The sequence below is a fragment of the Rhinopithecus roxellana genome, chromosome 15 (assembly GCF_007565055.1).
Source record: "Rhinopithecus roxellana isolate Shanxi Qingling chromosome 15, ASM756505v1, whole genome shotgun sequence".
In the NCBI taxonomy this organism is placed as follows: domain Eukaryota; kingdom Metazoa; phylum Chordata; class Mammalia; order Primates; family Cercopithecidae; genus Rhinopithecus; species Rhinopithecus roxellana.
The window spans coordinates 18,237,815-18,256,268 of record NC_044563.1 but is presented as its reverse complement, the minus strand read 5'-3'; the positions used below and the strand labels follow the sequence as shown (position 1 = coordinate 18,256,268).

The 18,454-nt window shown below is 50.7% G+C and overlaps 1 protein-coding gene across 9 annotated transcripts in view; it reads right to left on the bottom strand.

The window, feature by feature from the left end:
- Nucleotides 1–218: 218 nt before the first annotated feature.
- Nucleotides 219–18,454, bottom strand: part of NR1H3 (nuclear receptor subfamily 1 group H member 3) — a 20,469-nt gene continuing 2,233 nt past the window's right edge. The window contains exons 1-11 of one of the 9 annotated variants that reach the window (XM_010371098.2): nucleotides 12,229–12,347; nucleotides 11,835–11,968; nucleotides 10,652–10,731; nucleotides 9,950–10,138; nucleotides 9,248–9,514; nucleotides 8,490–8,698; nucleotides 8,213–8,392; nucleotides 7,921–8,020; nucleotides 1,025–1,138; nucleotides 709–803; nucleotides 219–514 (exon numbers count right to left, since the gene is read on the bottom strand). In XM_010371098.2, the coding sequence (XP_010369400.1) occupies nucleotides 368–514; nucleotides 709–803; nucleotides 1,025–1,138; nucleotides 7,921–8,020; nucleotides 8,213–8,392; nucleotides 8,490–8,698; nucleotides 9,248–9,514; nucleotides 9,950–10,138; nucleotides 10,652–10,694 (1,344 nt within the window). In that variant the 5' untranslated portion in view covers nucleotides 10,695–10,731; nucleotides 11,835–11,968; nucleotides 12,229–12,347 and the 3' untranslated portion in view covers nucleotides 219–367. The other 8 variants (XM_010371097.2, XM_030917310.1, XM_030917315.1 and 5 more) reach the window with 8 other exon arrangements.

Genomic DNA, 18,454 nt, shown 5'->3' with positions numbered 1-18,454 from the left:
GGCGCTGAGACATTTATGGCCATACCACAGAGTGACAGTGGAGAATTTTTCTTGGGGCCCTGTGGGAAAAACAGGAAGTGGTGGAGGCAGGATGGGCACAGCGCTGGAGAACCTTGTGCAAAGTGGCCCCCAGGCCCATCCGTTTGTGGGATCAGTGTGGTCTTCAGACACAGCACAGCGTTAGCGGGCGCCCCACTGCTTAGTAGCCACAAAACTCCCAACCCTTTGACTCTCTTTTAATGCCACGGGTGGATCTCCTTGCCCAGCTCCCAGGAATGTTTGCCCTTCTCAGTCTGTTCCACTTCTAGGAGGCAGTCACCGGGCCTCAGCCATCCGGCCCAGAAAACAAAATATGAGGAAAGAACAGTCATTCGTGCACATCCCAGATCTCAGAGAGCAGCGGTGGGAGCTTTTTGTCCTGCAGACGCAGTGCAAACACTTGCTCTGAGTGGACGCTGCTCAGGGTCCGGAGGCTCACCAGTTTCATTAGCATCCGTGGGAACATCAGTCGGTCCTGGGAAAAGGAGAGAGACAAGAACAGCTTTTGCCTGTTTGCAGGGAAGCGGGGCAAGGGTAGGGGAGTTGTGGGAGAGGTGAATTGTCTGCACACCATGCAGTCAGAGAGAAATTCTTGAAGGGAGAGTAGGTATATCAGGGAATGGGCCCTTGTGTGGGAAGGAGGAAAAGGGGCACCATGGGGACACTCACATGGGGATGGTGGATGGAGACATAGGCATGCAGGGCTTCCACATATGTGTGCTGCAGCCTCTCTACCTGGAGCTGGTCCTGCACATTGGGCCGGTCTATAGGTCACCAAGAGAGTTGAGGAGCCGGTCTGGCCAGGGTCCAGTTCCATACCCCAAATTGCAACCAAAATATAGAGACATGCTCCAGCCAAGCTCTCTCATCCCAAAATAACACAGCAAATGCCTCCACCCTCCCAAGCCACCCCCTGATTCCTGTGGGGCCTGCAGCCCTCCTTGGTGCAAGTCTCTTGCTGTTTCCCATTGCCCCTCCTCCACACCTGCAGAGAAGATGCTGATGGCAATGAGCAAAGCAAACTCAGCATCATTGAGTTGCAGCTCATTCATGGCCCTGGAGAACTCGAAGATGGGGTTGATGAATTCCACCTGCAGCCCTAGGGAGGAAGAAGGGAGGCTGACACATGCAGCAGGAGCAGCAGGAACTTCCTTCTCTCCTCCAGCGCCTTACCTTAGGGAACTACTAGGAACTCACTAAGAAGTTTACCGGGGCTGGGCACGGTGGCTCACACCTGTAATCCCAACACTTTGGGAGGCTGAGGCGGGCGGATCACCTGAGTTCAGGAGTTCAAGAAGAGCCTGGCCAACATGGCGAAACCCCGTCTCTACTAAAAATGCAAAAACTAGCTGGACGTGGTGGCACGCGCCTGTAATCCCAGCTACTTGGGGGGCTGAGGCAGGAGAATCACTTGAACCTGCAAGGTGGAGGTTGCAGTGAGCCGAGATTGTACTACTGCACTCCAGCCTGGGTGACAGAGGGAGACTCCGTCAAAAAAAAAAAAAAAAAAAAAAAGGCTACAGGGCTTTGCTGTGTAACCTTGAGCAAATGTCTTAACCCCTCTAAGCCTCATCTGTGAAATGAGAATCATATCTAAACCCATCTCAGAAAATTGTTGGGATGGTTCAGTGACAAAGTATGCAGAGCACTTAGTGCTGTGTCTGGCACACAAGAGGTGCTGAATTAAATGATAATAATTCTGGTATTCTTGTTTTTTTTCTTTGAGACAGGGTCTTGTTTGGTCACCCAGACTGGAGTGCAGTGGCACGATCACAGCTCACTACAGCCTCGACCTCCCAGGCGCAAGCAATCCTCCCACTTCAGCCTCCCTAGTAGCTGGGACTACTGGTGCATACCACCACACCTAGCTAATTCTTATATTTTTTGTTGTGACAGGATTTCACCATGTTGCCCAGGCCGGTCTCAAACTCCTGGACTCAAGCAATCCACCCGCCTTGCCCTCCCAAAGTGCTGGGATACAGGTATCAGACACCATTCCCCGCCAATTCTGTTATTAAAATTCTTGAGGGCTCCATGTTTCTAGAAATAGAAGCAACTCTATTTTTGTTTATAAAGAATCCTTTTTCAGCAGGGCACGGCGGTTCATGCCTTTTATCCCAGCCCTTAGGAGGCCGAGGCAGACGGATCACCTGAGGTCAGGAGTTCAAGACCAGCTTGGCTGACATGGCAAAACCCCGTCTCTACTGAAAATACAAAAATTAGCTGGGCATGGTGGTGCACGCCTGTAATTCCAGCTACTTAGGAGGCTGAGGCAGAAGAATTGCTTGAATCTGGGAGGCGGAGGTTGCAGTGAGCCAAGATCACGCCACTGCACTCCAGCCTGGGTGACAGAGTGAAACTCCATCTCAAAAAAAAAAAAAAAGAAAGAAAGAAAGAAAGAAAAGAAAAAGAAAAAGAGCAGGATGTGATGGCTTATCCTTGTAATCCCAGCACTTCAGGAGGCCGAGGCAGACAGATTGCCTGAGCTCAGGAGTTCGAGACCAGCCTGGGCAACACAGTGAAACTCCATCTCTACTAAAAATACAAAAATTAACTGGGCGTGGTGGCGCACCTGTAGTCCCAGCTACGTGGGAGGCTGAGCAGCAGTATTGCTTGAACCTGGGAGGCGGAGCTTACAGTGAGCTGAGATCATGCTACTTGCACTCCAGCCTGGGCAACAGAAGACTCTGGCTCAAAAAAAAAAACAAAAAAATAAAAGAATCCTTTTTCAGCAGGGCACAGTGGCTCACACCTGTAATCCCAGCTACTCAAGGAGGATCACTTGAGCCCAGAAGGTCGAGGCTGCATTGAGCCGTGATTGATCACACCACTGCATTCAGCCTGGGCGACAAAGTGAGACCCTGTTTTAAAGGAAAAAAAAGAATTGTTTTTCACTGGCATTGGCCTTACTTATTTGAACACTAGAGATACATTTCATGTATCACATCCTAGAGGGAATATTGCAGTATGGGTGAGGATGTGGATTCTGATGCCAGACTGCCTGGGATTGAGTCCTGGCTCTACCACTTACAAGGCAGTGTGACCTTGTGTAAGTTATGTAACCTCTCTGGGCTTTGGTTTTCCCAGCTGTAAAATGGGAATAATAATAGTACCTATCTCATAAATATGTGGCATATATGGTAACTACCACATAAGTGCTTGTAAAATAAATAAATAAATATATATATATATGTTTTTTTTTCTTTTTTTTTTTTTGAGATGGAGTCTTACTCTGTCACCAGGCTGGAGTGCAGTAGCATAATCTCGGCTCACTGTAAGCTCTGCCTCCCGGGTTCAAGCGATTCTCCTGACTCAGCCTCTTGAGTAGCTGGGAATAGAGGCGCACATCACCACGCCCAGCTAATTTTTATATTTTTAGTAGAGACAGGGTTTCATCATGTTGGCCAGGATGGTCTCGATCTCTTGCCCTCGTGATCTGCCTGCCTCGGCCTCCCAAAGTACTGGGATTACAGGCATAAGCCACCATGCCCGGCCAATAAATAATCAGTTTTTCATGGAAACAGTCTTCCTGCTGAGAAGACTAAAATGCAACAAACCATGAGTTAAAGTCATGATACCTAGAGAATATGTCTCTCATACACATTGTCAAAGTCTCTGCACCCTACACAGTTCCCCAGGCTTTGTCAGATTTCTTTTAGCAACCATCTGCTACACTTTTCCATTCAAGGCTTCTTGGTGAGTCACTTCCTGTACTTTCACCCTGATGTTTATCAAGTGTTGTGTGTTAGTCCATTTAATAGGCAGGCCCCATTTTCTTTTTCTTTTTTCTTTTCTTTGAGACAGAGTCTTGCTGGTTCAGAGTCCAACCCAGGCTGGAGTTCAGTGGCACGATCTCGGCTCACTGCAACCTCAGCCTCCTGAGTTCAAGTGATTCTCCTGCCTCAGCCTCCTGGGTAGCTGGGATGCATGCACCACCACGCCTAGCTAATTTTTGTATTTTCAGTAGAGATGGGATTTCGCCATGTTAGCCAGGCTGGTCTCGAACTCCTGACCTCAGGTGATCCACCTGCCTCGGCCTCCCAAGTGCTGGGATTTCAGGTGTGAGCCACCACGCCCGGCGGCAAGCCCCATTTTCTAAAGCATTTCTTGGTGAGGTTTTGAGCCCCAAAGTATGGCAAACAGTCCCCTTTATACACAAATTAAGAGGAGGTTCTATAGTTGGCTAATGCACCTGTGAGGGTCTGCTGATGCCCACGGAATGAACACCTCAAATGTGCTCAGTCCGTGTCACCAGTCATCTACTGTATGCAGTAAATAGTAGTGGATAGAGAGGGGAGGAGACGTGACAAACAGAGCTCCAGTTCCTTCTCCCCAAGACCTCACTCATGAAATGAAAAATGAAAGGCAAGCATGATTACTTCAAAACTGCTTGTATAAATAAATCTATAAGGGCTGGGCACGGTGGCTCACACCTGTAATCCCAGCACTTTGGGAGGCTGAGGCGAGCAGATCACCTGAGGTCGGGAGTTTGAGACCAGCCTGACCAACATGGAGAAACCTCATCTCTACTAAAAATACAGAATTAGCCAGGCGTGGTGGCACATGCCTATAATCCCAGCAGCTACTCGGGAGGCTGAGGCAGGAGAATCGCTTGAACCTGGGAGGCAGAGGTTGCAGTGAGCCAAGATTGTGCCAATTGCACTCCAGCCTGGGCAACAAGAGTGAAACTCCGTCTCAAAAATAATAAATAAAATAAAATAAGTAAATAAATAAATCTACAAATAGGTGCAGATTCAGATAGCACAAGTCTATGAGTGCCAAACTAATACAGAGATCTTAGAACTGGGCAGGGTTCCACAAGGAGGATATTCTGAAGGAGGGGAGAGCCATGGTTAAGAAGGTCTGAGATAATAACCATCGAGGAAAAACGGTTTGGAAGAGGCAGGAGGGCTGGGCTTCAAAGCTGGGTAAAGTCATTAAATCACCCCATTAGGTGCCAACACATCCGGGCAGCACACCGGGCACTATAGAAGGCAAAAGGTGCCAACATAGCCCTATTATGCCCTACAGTGAAGGGTGGCCTTCCTAGAAAGCTCATTGGGTGGGCCTGTGTTGGGAGAGCAAGAGGCACATAAGCTGACCTGAGTTGTCAGAAACCAGGGAAGGCTTGATGACTGGCCTGGCCACAGATCTACCAGCCCTGAGAATGGAGTCAGGGCATCAGCCATATTTTAGAGCCCCACTCATCCAGTTGTTAAGCTACTTGGTTTCCTGCTGAAGCTCAATTCCAGTCCCTCCAAAAGTCCCTCAGCCTCCTGTCCTTTCCCAGGCCAGTTTTCATGACACAAACATAACCAATAGTTGAATATGAAGAAACCCCTTCTGCGTAGCTCCCAAGCGAGAATCAGATAGAGAGCCACAGCATGAACTAATTTTTGGAGAAAATACTTCAGATATAGGACGGGGATGGAAACATTCGCCCTTATTGTACATCCCCTCTGGGCATATTTGCCATGCCATGGTTCCAGTTCATCAGAAAGTGTAATTGAAAAAGAGTAGGGGAGGGGCCTGGTGTGGTGGCTCATGGCTGTAATCCCAGGACTTTGGGAGGCCGAGGCGGGTGGATTGCCTGAGCTCAGGAGTTCAAGACCAGCTTGGGCAACACAGTGAAACCCTGTCTCTACTAAAAATACAAAAGTTAGCTGAGCGTTGTGGCGCACGCCTGTAGTTCCAGCTACTCGAGAGGCTGAGGCAGGGGAATCGCTTGAACCCGGGAGGTGGAAGTTGCAGTGAGCCAAGATCGTGCCACTGCACTCCAGCTTGGCAGCAGAGTGAGACTCCATCTCAAAAAAAAAAAAAAAAAAAAAAAAAAAAAGAGTAGGGGGCCGGGTGCGGTGGCTCAAGCCTTTAATCCCAGCACTTTGGGAGGCCGAGACGGGCGGATCACAAGGTCAGGAGATCGAGACCATCCTGGCTAATACGGTGAAACCCCGTCTCTACTGAAAAATACAAAAAAAACTAGCCGGGCGAGGTGGCGGGCGCCTGTAGTCCCAGCTACTCCGGAGGCTGAGGCAGGAGAATGGCGTAAACCCGGGAGGCAGAGCTTGCAGTGAGCTGAGATCCGGCCACTGCACTCCAGCCCGGGCGAGAGCGAGACTCCGTCTCAAAAAAAAAAAAAGAGTAGGGGAGGCTGGGTGTGGTGGCTCACACCTGTACTCCCAGCACTTTGAGAGGCTGAGGTGGGTGGATCCTTTGAGCTCAGGAGTTCGAGACCATTTCGAGACCAGCCTGGGCAACATGGCGAAACTCAGTCTCTACAAAAAAATATAAAAATTAGCCTGGCATGGTGATGCATGCCTATAGTCCCACCTACTTGGGGGGCTGAGGCAGGAGAGCCCAGGTGGTTGAGGCTGCAGTGAGCCACGTTCATGCCACTGCACTTTAGCCTACGTGACAGAGCAAGAACTTATCTCAAAAAAAAAGAGTAGGGGAAATCAGCCCCCCGATCCCCAAAGAGCACATGTGAGGAAGATTAGTTCACTTCCTGTGCCTCCCTGTTTCTCCTCCAAGGTGCCATTCCATATATCTCTCAGGTTCCTTGGAATACAGTTTGGAAACCACTGACCTAAAGCAACAGAGGACAGGGGTCTATCTGGAGCAGCTGAGAGAAGCCTATCAGCATTCCAGTTTTCCATCTTCAAAAAATAAAGGGAGCCTTCCCTTACCAGTCACTCAAACGCTGGGCCTGTGGCTCTGTAGTCACTATGGGCCTATGACAAAAAGAACCAGTTCTGGCCAGGTTCAGTTGCTCACGCCTGTAATCCCAGCATTTTGGGAGGCTGAGGTGTGTGGATCACTTAAGGTCAGGAGTTCAAGACCAGCCTGGTCAACATGGTAAAACCCTGTCTCTACTAAAAATACAAAAATTAGCTGCGTGTGGTGGTGTACCTCATCCCAGCTACTCAAGAAGCTGAGGCAGGAGAATTGCTTGAAGGCAGGAGAATTGCTTGAACCCAGGAGGCGGAAGTTGTAGTGAGCCAAGATCACGCCACTACACTCCTGCACTCCTGCTTGGGCGACAGAGCAAACTCTGTCTTAAAAAAAAAAAAAAAAAAGAATGGCCGGGCGCGGTGGCTCAAGCCTGTAATCCTAGCACTTTGGGAGGCCAAGACGGGCGGATCACGAGGTCAGGAGATCGAGACCATCCTGGCTAACACGGTGAAACCCTGTCTCTACTAAAAAATACAAAAAACTAGCCAGGCAAGGTGGCGGGCGCCTGTAGTCCCAGCTACTCGGGAGGCTGAGGCAGGAGAATGGCGTGAACCCGGGAGGCGGAGCTTGCAGTGAGCTGAGATCTGGCCACTGCACTCCAGCCTGGGAGACAGAGCGAGACTCCGTCTCAAAAAAAAAAAAAAGAAAGAAAGAAACAAAAAAAGAAACAGTCCTTGGCCAGGCATGGTGGGTGGCTCACGCCTGTAATCCCAGCACTTTGGGAGTCCAAGGCTGGCGGATCACTTGAGGCCAGGAGTTTAGGACCAGCCTGGGCAACATAGTGAGACTCCATCTCAATTTTTTTTTTTTGTCACCCAGGCTGGAGTGCAATGGTGCGATCTCGGCTCACTGTAACCTCCGCCTCCCCGATTCAAGCGATTCTCCTGCCTCAGTCTCCTGAGTAGCTGAGACTACAGGCACGTGCCACCATGCCTGACTAATTTTTTTGTATTTTTAGTAGAGATAGGGTTTCACCGTGTTAGCCAGATGGTCTTGATCTACTGAACCTGTGATCTGCCCACCTCAGCCTCCCAAAGTGCTGGGATTACAGGCATGAGACACCGCACCTGGCCCTCAATTTTTAAAAATAAAAAAAAAAAGAAGCATTTGTCCATCCAGTCCCAATCCCTGTGTGATCTCAGTTCTCACCTGCTTTGGCAAAGTCTTCCCGGTTATAACTGAAATCCTTGAGGAAGGTGATACTCTCACTCCCAGGGTTGTACCTCCGAGATGTCTCCAGAAGCATCACCTGCACACAAGCAGCAGACCTCAAACGGGGACTAGGAAGGTTGGTCTTGGAGCATAGCCCCTTCCAGGGAGGCCGATTCCCCTCATCCCTGCTTCCTAGCAGATTTGGTTCTCCCAGCTCGACGTCTGAAGGCCCCTCCCACAGATAATCCCATTCTGCTTCTCCCTTCATCCCTTGCCCTTCTCCAGCCACCTCGATCGCAGAGGTCTTCAGCAGGGCAATCTGGTCCTCCCGGCTGAGCTGCAGGAAGCCGGGTAGCTGTTTAGCAAAGTCAACTATCTCCTGCACAGAGACGATGGCCAGCTCAGTGAAGTGGGCAAAGCGCTGCTGACGGGCCTCCCGGCTATGGGGATCTGGTGCCATGGGCCAAGGCTACCCAGGAGGGAAAAGGCAAAGCGCTTTGAGTCGGACATCAAGAAGCCCACTGGTGATCTAGGTGCAGCCGCCTCTCCCCAGGTGTGTCAAGTACCGTGACTCGAAGCTGGTCAGAAAAGGAGCGCTGGTTACACTGTTGCTGGGCAGCGACCAGCTTCTCGATCATGCCCAGTTGCTCCGGGCTGAGCTGAGGCAGGATTTGAGGGGGTGAGGAAGCCCTGGGGGGCAGGCATACGGCATGAGCCTGTTCCTCCTCTTGCCGCTTCAGTTTCTTCAGACGGATCTGTTCTTCTGACAGGACACCTAAGGACAGGACCAAATATGAGGAGGGGAGCAGATGGGGAGACAGGAAGCAAAGATGAGGCAAAGGGGGCAGTTTGGGGCTCCAGAAAAACAGACAGCACTGGGTAAACGCAAGAAGTTTTTTTTTTTTTTTTTTTTTTTTGAAACAGAGTCTCACATTCGTCCTGTCTGGAGTGCAGTGGCGCGATCACAGCTCACCACAATGTCCGCTTCCCGAGTTCAAGCGATTCTCCTGCCTCACCCTCCTGAGTAGCTGGGATTACAGGCGCTCACCACCACACCCGGCTAATTTTTGTATTTTTAGTAGAGCCGGGGTTTCACTACGTTGGCCAGGCAGGTGTCAGACTTCTGACCTCTGGTGATCCGCCCGCTTCAACCTCCCAAAGTGCTGGGATTACAGGCGTGAGCCACGGCGCCCGGTCAAGAAAAATATTTTAATCCATACTTAGGGATCAGTTGGCCCCTACAAGTTCAGGCATCTGTCTTGGGTCACACCCTGGCCCCCTCTTTCCCCTCAGCCTCTTCTTCACCCCAGCCCCAGAAACTCACACTCCTCCCGCATGCCAGCCTGGCGGCACTTGCGAAGCCGACACTCCTGGCACTTGCGACGCATGTAGGTGTCCATGGGGCAGTGGCCGCCACTGTGGCAGATGTAGCGCGCTCCCTTGATGACGCTGCGGCGGAAGAATCCCTTGCAACCCTCGCAGCTCAGAACATTGTAGTGGAAGCCGGAGGCCTTGTCCCCACACACGCTGCATAGCTCGTTCCCCAGCATTTTGGGGGCTGGCCCCTTTTTCCGCTTTTGTGGACGGATCTCTGGTTACAGGAAAGTGTTTCAATGCTCTCCCCCAAGGAAAAAACTTCATGTTCTCCCTGACTCAGTCACTGCCCTGGGCACTCAGTGACCTTCATTCCCTTCATTATACAAACTCCAGTCTCTCTTTTATGAGAAGAGTAGCCCTCATTGGCCAAGTGCCATTATGTTCTAGGTACTATATGAGGCTTTTATATGCACTGATCCTTATGACAAACATAATTTTTTTTCCATTTTATAAACAAGGAAATTGAGGCTCAGGAAGGCCTAAAGTAGAGACAGAATTCACACTTAGATCAGTCAGATTTAGTTAGCTCTAAAGCCTTTGGACTTAACCATGAGATTACATATAAAGTAAAAACCCCCAAGGAACCTCTTCCAGATCCAGGGACCTGGAATCTGGACCCCGACCTCCTCCAAACCCAGAAGCTCCTCACCTGTGGGTTCTGAAGGGGGCTCTGCCCTGGTGAGCAGGACTGTGGGCTCTGCAGCCTCCAGCCCCACCCCTGCAGTGCCTCTGGCAGAGTGGGGCATCCTGGCTTCCTCTCTGAGGATGCAGCTGTTGCCTCCCTGGGTCTGGCTGCTTGCATCCTGTGCACCTGGCTTCCACAGCTCCGCTGCAGAGTCTGAGCTCCAAAGGAGAGGCACATGGGGGTCTCAGGCTCCATCCCAGCTCCATGGCCCAGTGTCCTAGCTGGGAAACTGAAAACTTATCCCCACCTTTAGAGGGCAGCAAAGTCCCAGCTCAGGCTTTGGGACCCTAGAGTCTGTGTGGGCTCTAGCTAGGACTAGTCACTTGTAGTTTCTTACATCTCAAGACCTTAAATGAAGATGTTAATCCTTGTCTCTTTGGGGAGCTGGAGTGTATGCATTTCAGAGATCAGATAAAACTCTTCAAAGCCAGAGCAGGGTAAGCACTAAGCTGGCCAACTCTTTAGCAGCAAACCCAGTGGGAGGACTGGGCGGGAGCCTGCAAGGGCCAGGTACTGGAACCAGGGGCGAGGCAACCACGACTAAGTATGACTCTGGACTGCTCTCTGGAGGAAGGAAGAAGGCAGGTAATAAAGGAGGCTGATTCCTACGGGGAGGTGAGGAGCCTGCGGTCTGGGCTCAGGGGAGAGGGCTGGAATGAAGCTTACCAGGAGGAATGTCAGGCACAGGGGCCCCCAGCCACACGGACATCTCTTCCTGGAGCCCTGGTCATTACCAAGGCACTGTCCTGCAGGAAGGACTCAGGTTATACTCTCCTAGAACTGGCCTCCTTTCTGGCCTCAGCTCCCTTCTCCACCTGATCCTCCCTTTTATCAATACCAACAATATCAGCTAATATTTACTTGCCATATATTAGCCTGTACTAAGGCTTTATTTTTTTATATTACTATTATGTTTTTTAGAGACAGGTTCTCCCTATGTTGCCCAGGCTAGTCTAGGAACTCCTAGGCTCAAGTGATCCTCCCACCTGGGCCTCCCAAAGTGCGGGGATTATTGGAGTGAGCCACTGCGCCCAGCCTATTATAAGGCTTTATGTGCTTTCCTCATAATATCCCTCTGAGGTCAAGACTATTCTTTTTTTTTTTTTTTTTTTTTTTTTGAGATGGGGTCTCTCTATGTTGCTCAGGCTGGAACTCAGTGCTATTCACAGGTGCAATAATAGGACACTATCGCCTCAAACTACTGGGCTCAGGCAATCAACTTTCAGCTTCCTGAGTACCTGAGATTATAGGCGCACACTACTGCTCACGGCTCAGGACTATTCTTAAACTCATTTTACAGATAAGCAAACTGAGATTCAAAGAGATTAAGTAACTATGGTCACACAGTTAGGCGGTGGTAGAATCAAGACTCCAACCCTCGTCTGACTCCAAAGTCTGGGCTCCCAGTCACTGTGCCAGCCTTTCTCCCCCAAAGTCCCCTCCAAACCAGCGGGGAATGTTTGGGTACATCTGCCCTGCTTCTCTCAGGCCCCTTCCCCCTCCAGCACTGAGGACAGCCAAAGTTGAGCAGGACCAGGAGATGGGATCGAAGCTCACTCCACCCAGTGAAACACACTGCTTATTAGAGAACCTTGCTCATGCCGCTTTCCAGGGTCCCAGCACAAATCTCTTGTCTCCAAGAATCTCCCCAATTCACATAGAGGACCTCCTCCCCCGAATCCCTCATGAGTTATTTTAGGACCCAGAGTCCTGTTCCTGTCCCAAGCTTCCATCACCATCACCCCTAACTTCTCCCCAGAAACCCCCTTCTAAGATCCTTAGGACATTCGCCGACCCCACCCCAGATACACACACAGAGCCCCAGGCCACTGCTAAGGAGCAGACCCACCGAGTCCCCAGTCCACCAGATTTCCTGGGTGGGCAGTCTCTGGAGCCCCCTTGCTGGGAGAAGAGGATGGTGCAGTTCCCTCTCCAGAGGTCTCGGTGGCCAGCCGGTGAGCTGGAGCTGAGCACAAGCAGGACCTGGAACCCCAGGGAAGTAGCAATTTGGGGAAAGGCTAGGGGAGGGACTGCCAAGGGGTCAGGCCACCCCTCCTTCCTGCCTGACGACCGCAGCCCTCCCCTCCTCACCCCCGCCCACAGGGCAGCTTCTCCACCAGGCTGGCTCCTCCCCAGCCGGCCACCCCCTCTCCCGCCACTCCCACCCCCCTACTCCCGGTCAAAACAGTGGCATTTCTTTGCAGACCTGCCAAGTTCCATGTCTCTCCCCTTCCTCTCCTTACCCAGCGCTCTTAGCAGCTCTTGCAAAAGGACTGCCTCCTAGGAACCCCTACCCCAATCCCAGCAGCCTCCAGAGTCGGTGTTCCCTCCCCTCCATAGGCACCTCTCGGAGCAAAGGTCCTGGCAGAGCCCGGAATTGCAACACTGAGCCCCAGCCTGCTTTCCCAGCCTCCCTCCTCCTCCCTTGCCTCTGGGAAGAGGCCAAGAAGCTCTCCCTGCTAGCCCTAGGCCTCAGCCAAGCTGGTAGAAATCCAGGGGTGCAGAGAGGCAGGTGCTGGGCCTTCCAGGGAGTTTCTGAAAGTGGGTGCCCTGTGGGGGCCACAGATAAGAGAGGAGGCTAGGAGAGCCTTTGGTAGGAAATCTGCTATGAGCAATGGCAGGCTTGGGATAGGGGTGGGGGGTGGCAGAAGGAAGGCAGGCAACTCAGGTGGCAGCCCAGGATGGACCTGGGAAGGTATGAGGGTTGCCTCATCTGGGGAACAACCCCATCTGAAGTGATGGCAGGCTCCAACCAGCACCTACTGAGACTATAGCCATTGTTCCCACTCTGTTGCCTGTGGCATGAAATCCATCCCAGAAAGTAGACATCATATTTTATTGATTTCATATTCCCCAAAACCCCTGAAACAGGGCTGGCATAGGGGAGGCAACAGAGTAGGTACTGTGTTCCTATTTGCTGAATGAATAACAAGAAAAATATTATTCTCATCTATCCCCTACTTGTTAGCCCTAGTCAATTTTTTTTTTATTATTCCTTTTTTTCTTTTTTGAGGTGGGGTCTCACTACGTTGCCCAGGCTGGTTTCACACTCCTGGGCTCAAGCCATCTTCCCACCTCAGCCTTCCAAAGTGCTAGCATTACAGGCACACACTCACAACTGCTGTAGTCAATTTCAACTCAGCATGTTGACTTAGTGTTCAGACTCTGAGCTCAGATTTTGGATTCAAATCCTAAACCTCTTACTACCTATGTGATCTTGATCGAGCAAGTTACTTTTTTTTTTTGTCTTTAACCCTAACCCTAACCCTAACCCTAACCCCTAACCCTAACCCTAACCCTTAACCCTTAACCCTAACCCTAACCCTAACTCTAACGAGCAAGTTACTTAATGTCTCTGAATCTGTTTCCCTATCTTTAAAATAGGAATATTCGAGTCAGTAATGGTGTGTTGAAAAATACATAGGCTGGGCATGGTGGCTCACACCTGTAATACCAGCACTTTCGGAGGCCTAGGCAGGTGGATCACGAGGTCAGGAGTTTGAGACCAGCCTGGCCAACATGGTGAAACCCCGTCTCTACTAAAAATACAAAAGTTAGCCAGGCATGGTGGTACGGATCTGTAATCCCAGCTACTCAGGAGGCTGAGGCAGGAGAATCACTTGAACCTGGGAGGTTGCAGTGAGCCGAGATTGTGCCACTGCCCTCCAGCCTGGGCAATAGAGCGAGACTCCGTCTCAGAAAAAAAAAAAAAAAGAAAGAAAGAAAGAGAGAGAGAGAGAGAGAAAGAAAGAAAGAGAAAAAATAGGGATAGTAGTCATTTTTACCACACAATGTTGTTGTGAGATTGAAACTACAGATCACGCTGGATGCGGTGGCTCATGCCTATAATCCCAGCAGTTTGGGAGGCCCAGGCAGACGGATCACGTGAGGTCAGGAGTTCCAGACCAGCCTGGCCAACCTGGTGAAACCCCATCGCTACTAAAAATACAAAAAATTAGCCGGGTGTGGTGGCGCATGCCTATAATCCCAGCTACTTGGGAGGCTGAGGCAGGAGAATGGCTCGAACCTGGGAGACGGAGGTTGCAGTGACCCGAGATCACGTCATTACCCTCCAGCCTGGGCAACAAGAGCAAAACTCCATCAAAAAAAAAAAAGAAAGAAGGAAGGAAGGAGGGAAGGAAGGAAGGAAGGAAGGAAGGAAGGAAGGAAGGAAGGAAGGAAGGAAGGGACTCCAGATTGTATCACAATGTGTGGCACACAGTAAGTGTTCGAGAAATGGCACGAGTTGTCATCACCCTCCCAGTTCTTTCAGTTGTGGGTCTTTCCATCGCCTTAACTCAGTGGATTTTGAACTTTGTACTTGTTTCCATACACAGCACAAACCCTTCACTATCTTTTCTGGTCCTTAGAGCGGCCCTGGGAGGAAAGCAGAGTAAGTAACCTGAGCTCCATTTGACAGAGCACACTGAAACTTGTGTGAGGGCCTTTTCCAAGACCACACAGTTAGTGGCCCGGCTGGGATCAGAACCCAGATGTCCTCACTCCAGTCCCTTTGCTGTGTCAGAGTCCAGGACAATCTTGTCTTGTTGCATCTCGGGCCAGTGAAGTGCTGCAATGGAAGCAGCCAGGGCTGGTGGGCTACAGGGGACAGGCTGAGAACCCTGCAGATGCTCCAGTCCAGATGTGGGAGGCGAGGAGCTGAGGTTACTGCTGGTCATTCACCCCTTGCCCCATTCCCAGTTTCCTGCTCACGGGCTCTTCCTGTTTTGTTATGAACTCCAGTTCCCATGGGCCCCACATTGAAGCACAGAAGGACAGGGGCCAGGGCAGCCAGCCAAAGAGACCAAAACAGATGAAGAGGGCACCAGGGAAAAGAACAGAGGAAACAGGGAAAGAGTGGATGGGGGTGTGGATGGGACAGAAGGGACCAGATGAGGAAAAGTTGAAGGCTGAGGCAGAGGAGGAGCCTGGTTGAAAGACGGGAGGAAGCACAGGGTGGGACATGGGGAACAGGCGGGGGCTGGGGAGCAAAGTGTGAGAAGACAGCAGGCTGGGTGTTGTTGCAAAATCTGCCCATGTATTCATTTTCACACTTCAGAAAAGCCCCTGTGACACCCCCATCTCAGACTTCTGCCTGCAGCTCTTGCTCTTGTTCCCCCTCATCACAAGGTTGTCCCCTCCCAAGGCCCCCACCCTGGTCTGGGTATCTCTGAGTCACAAGCACAAGGCTCTCCATTCCTCTCGCATGTGTTCCCTTTCTGATTTTCACAAGGCCCCAGCTGTCCTGGAAAAGCAGAAACCAGGGACTCTAGTCACTGAGAGACTGGCACTATTCTGTCCCAGCACCCACATCACCAGTCCAGCTCCCTCCTCTACCTCCCTGCTCCCAGAAGCTCCCGCCCAGCAGGGCAGTCAGAGATGTCCCTGAGATGCCTGGTTTCAAGAAACTCAGGAATCAATGGTCTGGGGCCTGGTACCCTATCTTCTGCGAGCTGGGAGAAGTCTCTTTCATCCACTTTGTTCTTCAACTCCTCCTCGTGACACCTAGTCTCCCCACAGGTGGCTTCCCAGGACCCAGGACCACATACAAGCCCCATCTGGATGGGGGGCGCCAGGCTAGGGCCAACTGCTGAAAAAGTAGGTCGGGGACCAACTCCCCCAAGCCAGGGAGTTGGTCTCAGCCTCATCTCCTGTTTAGAAGAAATTATAACCAGGACTTCAACTGCCAGAGCTGTCCTACCAGGTTACAGCTCAGAAACCCCAACCGTCATCCCTACAAAGAGGGAAAAGGAGAGGAAAATGGGAGAAGACCAAAACCTGTTGACAGTATTTCCATGGAGTTTCTGGAGACCAACCACTGAGACTTGCTTCAAGCCAGGGCAAACAGTGAAGTGATCAGCAGCTGGAATCACGTTCCCACTTTGCCAGCCCCACCCCCGTGCCACAGTCCCACCAGCTTGCAGTTGTTAGGTCCAAAGCTGCCAGTCCTATGGGCCTCTTCTATGTTTCCTTGGCTCCTGCAGGAGGCAATGTCCCTGGGAACACACTCGGGGATCTACCAAGTCACATATCTGGCCCCCCAGAACCGCCACAGGTTTCTTCTCACAGCAAGGAGAAACTTGAAGCAGAAACAGGAGCATTCACCAGCCACGGTCACAGGTACTACTGGCTAACTCCCCTGAAAGTACTCATTCCCATGAAGCAGGCTGCAGGGTAAGGTCTGCAGGGATGGACGAGGGCAACTGCTTCTTGTTCCCTCCTTCACTGTCTGGAAGGGTGGAAAGTGTGGGGATCATCTTGCAGACCACTGCGTATCTACTCAAGTGACTTCTACCCAACCTTCCAATCACAACATAGAGAATAATCCAGAAACCTGGATTCCCAGACCTGAGTTCAGAGATGATACGGAAGGCAGAAAGGAAAGATGTAACACTGATTTCATGCCTACTACATACATTTATCTTTACATGCATTATTTCATTTATTCTCACAGTAAACTCTAGGAGATAGTTACTAGCAAGGGGCAAATATCAAATTTGAATACAGGTATAAGACTGGGTGCGGTGGCTCACACTTGTAATCCTAGCACTTTGGGAGGCCAAGAAGGGCAGCTCACTTGAGTCCAGGAGTTTGAGACTAGCCTAGGCAACATGGTGAAACCTCACGTTTACAAACACACACACACACACACACACACACACACACAAATTAGCCAGGCGTAGTGGCATCTGCCTTTAGTCCCAGCTACTTGGGGGGCTGAGGTAGGAGGACTGTTGGAGCCCAGGAGATTGAGGCTGCAATGAGCCATGATTGTACCACTGCACTCCAGCCTGGGTGACAGAGGGAGACCGTCTGAAACAAAAACAAAAACAAAAAAACAAGTTTAGCTGATTCAAAAGTTCGAGCTCAAGCTTAAACAAACAAAAATCACAAACACACTCCATTATATAAAACTGGGCTGGGGCCGGGTGCGGTGGCTCACGCCTGTAATCCCAGCAGTTTGGGAGGCCGAGGCGAGCAGATCACGAGGTCAGGAGATTGAGATCATCCTGGCTAACACGGTGAAACCCCGTCTCTACTAAAAATACAAAAAAATTAGCCAGGCGTGGTGGCGGGTGCCTGTAATCCCAGCTACTCGGGAGGCTGAGGCAGGAGAATCACTTGAACCTGGGAGGCGGAGGTTGCCATGAGCTGAGATGGTGCCATTGCACTCCAGCCTGGGCCACAAGAGCAAAACTCTGTCTCAAAACAAAAAAAACAAACAACAACAACAAAAAACTGGCCGGGCGCGGTGGCTCAAGCCTGTAATCCCAGCACTTTGGGAGGCCGAGACGGGCGGATCACGAGGTCAGGAGATCGAGACCATCCTGGCTAACACGGTGAAACCCCGTCTCTACTAAAAACTACAAAAAACTAGCCGGGCGACGTGGCGGCGCCTGTAGTCCCAGCTACTCGGGAAGGCGGAGACAGGAGAATGGCGTGAACCCGGGAGGCGGAGCTTGCAGTGAGCTGAGATCCGGCCACAGCACTCCAGCCTGGGTGACAGAGCGAGACTCCGTCTCAAAAAAAAAAAAAAAAAAAAAAAAAAAAAAAAAAAAAAAAAAAAAACTGCCTCTTCAGATGGAAAAAAGTGGCGAACATACCTGGATTTAGGTTTGCTTCTGCCAACACCAAATAAGGTAGTGGTTCCTGTCCTCACCTTCAGAGATTCTGATTTATTTGATCTGGTATAGGCCCACATATCCATCTATCTCACCATCTACATGTGTGTTGTATTTTTTTTTTTTTTTTTTTTGCATCTGTAGTTAGGAACCAAAGTGTAAGGACCACAGAATCATCTGGCAGAAAATGCAAAAGCTGGGGGCAAAGGAAGAAGAAACTAGGGCTCAGCTCCAGGCTCTACTATCTACTTGTGCTGTAACCCCCACCCTTCCTGGAATAGTTTCTCCCTATAAAAACTGAAATAATATCTGCTTCATCAATCCCTCCCACGTGGGATACTTGCACACACAAAGAATACAGACATATTTGAGCAAGTGGGAAGAAAAGCAAAAGCTGAATTTGAGAGATTGCTGAAATTTGGTGAGCCAAAGATTTACACTCTGAAAGTACAATGGCTAGTTTGCAAGGAGAGTAAGAGGCCCACTAAAACAAAACACTCAACCCCTCTCCCCGCCACTAATATGCAGCATTCTGCCAATTACCCAAGTCCCCTTTATTTTATTTATTTTTTTGAGACAGATTCTCACTCTGTTGCCCAGGCTGGAGTGGCACAATCTTGGCTCACTGCAGCCTCTGCCTCCTGGGTTCAAGCAATTCTCCTGTCTCAGCCTCCCGGGTAGCTGGGATTACAGGTGTGCTCCACCACATCCGGCTAATTTTTGTATTTTTAGTAGAGATGGGGTTTCACCGTGGTGGCCAGGCTGGTCTCGAACTCCTGACCTCAGGTGATCTGCCTGCCTTGTCCTCCTAAAGTGCTGAGATTACAGGTGTGAGCCGTGCCCGGCC